Genomic DNA, 3554 nt, shown 5'->3' with positions numbered 1-3554 from the left:
CCCGCCCCCTGCCGTGGGCTGGGCTTCGTCCAGCGCCCCCGAGCTGCGCTCCTGCACCTCCTGTCAGTCCGGGCTGGCTCTGGTCCGGCCGTAGGTGAGGATGATGAGATTCCCCAGCGTCTGGGCGCCTGGGACTGGTCAGCTGCGGCTGCGCCCCGGTCCAGGCTTGCAGTTGTCAGTGTGTACCTTCTCTTAATACGGGAAATGGCTCTCCTAAAGCCAGCGCCCCCTGCCCTCCCCGCCGCCCCTGCCTCTCTGCTGCAGCCAGCTGCTTTTTCTCTGCTGTTTCACTTTCCTAGCCACAAGTTTGGGAAGAAAGTCACCTACTTCAACTCCCTGAGTGAGCTCCGTGAGCACCTGCCCTACGACCAGCTGGCTGTCCCCCCGGAGGTCGTGCGGTGAGTGCCCCGAGACTCCGTCCCCACGAGGGCAGACCCAGCTCCGTGCTGCGGGGCCTCGTCCGATCCATTACTGTCGGAGGCTCCCTTTTCAAATGTGCCCGGCCAGACAGGGCTCGGGTTCAATGGCCTCAACACGAGCGAAGAAGCTGCCTGCTGGTGCCGAGGGGACCCCCTGGGCCCAGTGAGCGGGGTTGGTGGTGTTTCTTGCCCACTGTTGCAAACTGCATTTAAAAATTAGCCGGAGCACAGCAGCTGCTGCTCGCCCCTTGGTGCCCGCTCTTTTCTTGAGGAGAGAATCGGGAATTCTTGGCTGAGGCTAACAACAGACAGAGGCCGATGCTCCCGGGCACGTGGTGAGGGCTTTGGCGCTTGAACCATGCGCCATCACTGCAGGCTCCGGCAGTGTGTCTGCTGAGAGGCTTCACTGTGGGGCGAGGTGGGCACAGGGCAGCCCGGAAGGCTGCTCGGCCTGGGCCACACAGCCAATGTGGGGCGAGGCCAGTCCAGGCCTTGACACCCCACCTGGGCTCCCGCTACCCCTGCATCACCCCTCCTTGGGACTTCTCTGAGGAGGGTCCCCACCAAGGTGTGTACAGATGAGGTAGGGGGCATTGCAGGGGGCTGGGGACAGTGGCTGTCCCAATACCAAGTCACATGCCAGTGCTGGGGGTACATGTTGGGACAGGAGTGTGGTCCCTGCTCTCAGGACACTCCCAGGCCAGTAGGGGTCACAGGTCAGTGATGAGCTGGGAAAGGACTCATGGTGGGGGTGGGGGAAATCTGGGAAGGCTTCTGGGAGAAAGTGACTCTTGAAGTGAGTTTCAGAGGGATAGTTGGCTAGACTGAGGTTGTCAGAGAAGGTTTCCAGCAGATGGAGGGCCTCGTATAAACAGATGTGGGCGAGATTTGGGGTGTGGGCGAGATTTGGGGTGTGGGCGAGATTTGGGGTGTGGGCGAGATTTGGGGTGTGGGCTGGCTCTGTGTTCTAGTCGCTAAGGTGCTGGATCCCACATGGCCAGCCAGGCGGGTCAAATTCTAGCCCCGGTGGCTTGAGAAACACCTGGGTGTGCGTGCCCCAAACCTGACAGGACGGAGAAGTGGAGGAGAGACTGTGGCATGGCCACACCCCACCAGTGCCACCTCCCCTCCCTCACTGTCTCTCAGGTGAGTGCATGCACCCACTGGCAAAATTCAAACAATAAACGGGACCAGCAGTTGGCGTAATGGCTATGTCGCTGGACTCCCACGTAGTCAACCGTGGTTCGTCCATGCGTGCCCAGGACCCCGAGAGAACGGAGAAGGGGTTGCAGTGTGGCCATCCCCACTGGGGGGTGATTTCTTGTTTTCTATCTCTCTGTCTCTCTCTCTGTCTTTCTGGTGAGCCCACGCGCCCAATAAGAAAAAAACTCTCCAAAAAAAATTTTTTTAAATAAAAATAAAACAAGAGTGACCAGCCGATGGTGTAATGGTTACGCTGCTGGACTCCCACATAGTGGACCGTGGTGTGAGACCCAGACCTGGTGGCTTAAAACTCACGCCAGGCGGGGATCAGCAGTTAGCGTAATGGCTATGTCGCTGGACTCCCATGTAGTCCACCTCGGTTTGCGTCCCGGACCCAGTGGCTTAAACCTCACACCGGGCACATGTGCGTGCGTGCCCAAGATCCCGAGAGAACGGAGGAGAAGGGATTGCGATGTGGCTATCCCCCCAGGGGGTGATTTCTTGCTTTCTGTCTCTCTCTGTTTGGCGAAGGCACGCGCCCTATAGCAAAAACCTCTCCCCCCCCCAAAAAAAAAAACCAAAAAAAACCTCACGCCAGGTTCACGTGCGTGTGTGTCCAAAGTCCTGAGAGGAGAAGGGAGGAGAAAGGATTGCAGCATGGCCATCCTCCCGGGGGGTGGTTTCTCGCTTTCTGTCTCTCTGTCTCTCTCTGGTGAGTGCATGTGCCCTATAGCAAAAAAACTCTCAAAAAAACCCAAAAAGAACAACACAAGAAATACCAGCTGTGCCCGAAGGCGGGAGGAGTCCCACGTGACCGAGCAGAGGGCAACATGGAGTGGAGGGCCTCAGGCACCAGAGTCTTTGGTGCCAAAGGGACTCTGAGGCCGTGGGAGGAGGTGACAAGGGAATCCCTGGCCAGCCGTGAGCTTTGGCAAGACTCCCACTTCAGGCCATGCCAGGGTGGCCTGGATGCTGGGGATGGGCCCCGAGCTGCAGACGCACTCCGGAAATGTGCTCTCAGCACAGTTGCCTGGTGACAAGGGAGCTTCATGGCCTCACAGGGACGAGGAAGGCCAGGGTCGGGAGGAGAGGGTGGTGTCTGTGACACCCGTGGCTCTGACTCTGGGGCTCCAGGAACATGTGGGTGGCCAGTGACCTGGAGAGTGCTGGGTCCTGGGGTCAGCAGGAGGGAGGCCGGTGAGGGGGGTGCTTGGGTGCCGGGAGCTCCTAAACTTTCTCAGTGGTTGGCCGTGGCCTTGGCAGGGACCCACAGGCCCTGCGGCAGGACCCCAGAATCCTGGCCCCGGGGGGCTCAGTCTGGGTTTTACCAAGTCTCCTAGGCCCAAGACCCACCCAGAGAGGGCCCAAATCCGGTGACAGACCCAGAACATGCCCTCGCCAAACCCATTTCCTGACCTGTGACGTGGGGCGGCCCTCTGTGGTGTGGCCCTCAAGGACAGAGGTGTCTCAGGAGCCGTCCTGTGACCAGCTCACAAGCAACCACTGAGGGTGACAGCAACTCACCCTGAGTGACCACAGGGCTCAGCCCAGGGGCCTCTGCCTCCACAGACCTCCTGGACCCCCAGGACCCCGACCACATGGCTGCCTGCATGGTGTGGTCATGGCCTGTGCACGTTACTGACACCCACCTGAGCCACCTTCGAGTGTCCACATGTCCCCGTCCCCTGCCTGCTGTGTCCACCGTGCCCCTCACATAGTAGGGCTCGATACACGCTTGCCCGAGTGGAGGGTGGGAGGGTGGCGGTGGGTGTGGCGTCGGGAGACTTGTGCACTAAGCGGAGGCTGCTCTGCACTGGCCGTGTGAACCTCTGCAGTTCACCGGCGCCTCCTCCATCTGCCTGCTCTGCTTTCCTCGCTCAATCGGAGCGGTTTTTTTTTTTTTTTTTTGTAGTTTTTTACTTTGTGAGCGTC

The 3554-nt window shown here is 59.6% G+C and overlaps 1 protein-coding gene across 1 annotated transcript in view; it reads left to right on the top strand.

Annotated features, from left to right (window-relative positions):
* Nucleotides 1-3554, top strand: part of ARHGAP8 (Rho GTPase activating protein 8) — a 45731-nt gene that overhangs the window by 21450 nt on the left and 20727 nt on the right. The window contains 1 exon segment of the mRNA XM_027766755.1: nt 300-398. Within this exon segment, the coding sequence (XP_027622556.1) occupies nt 300-398 (99 nt within the window).

This window comes from Tupaia chinensis, unplaced genomic scaffold (genome assembly GCF_000334495.1).
Source record: "Tupaia chinensis unplaced genomic scaffold, TupChi_1.0 Scaffold143651_1, whole genome shotgun sequence".
Lineage (NCBI taxonomy): Eukaryota > Metazoa > Chordata > Mammalia > Scandentia > Tupaiidae > Tupaia > Tupaia belangeri.
This window is presented reverse-complemented; position numbering and strand designations above follow the sequence as displayed.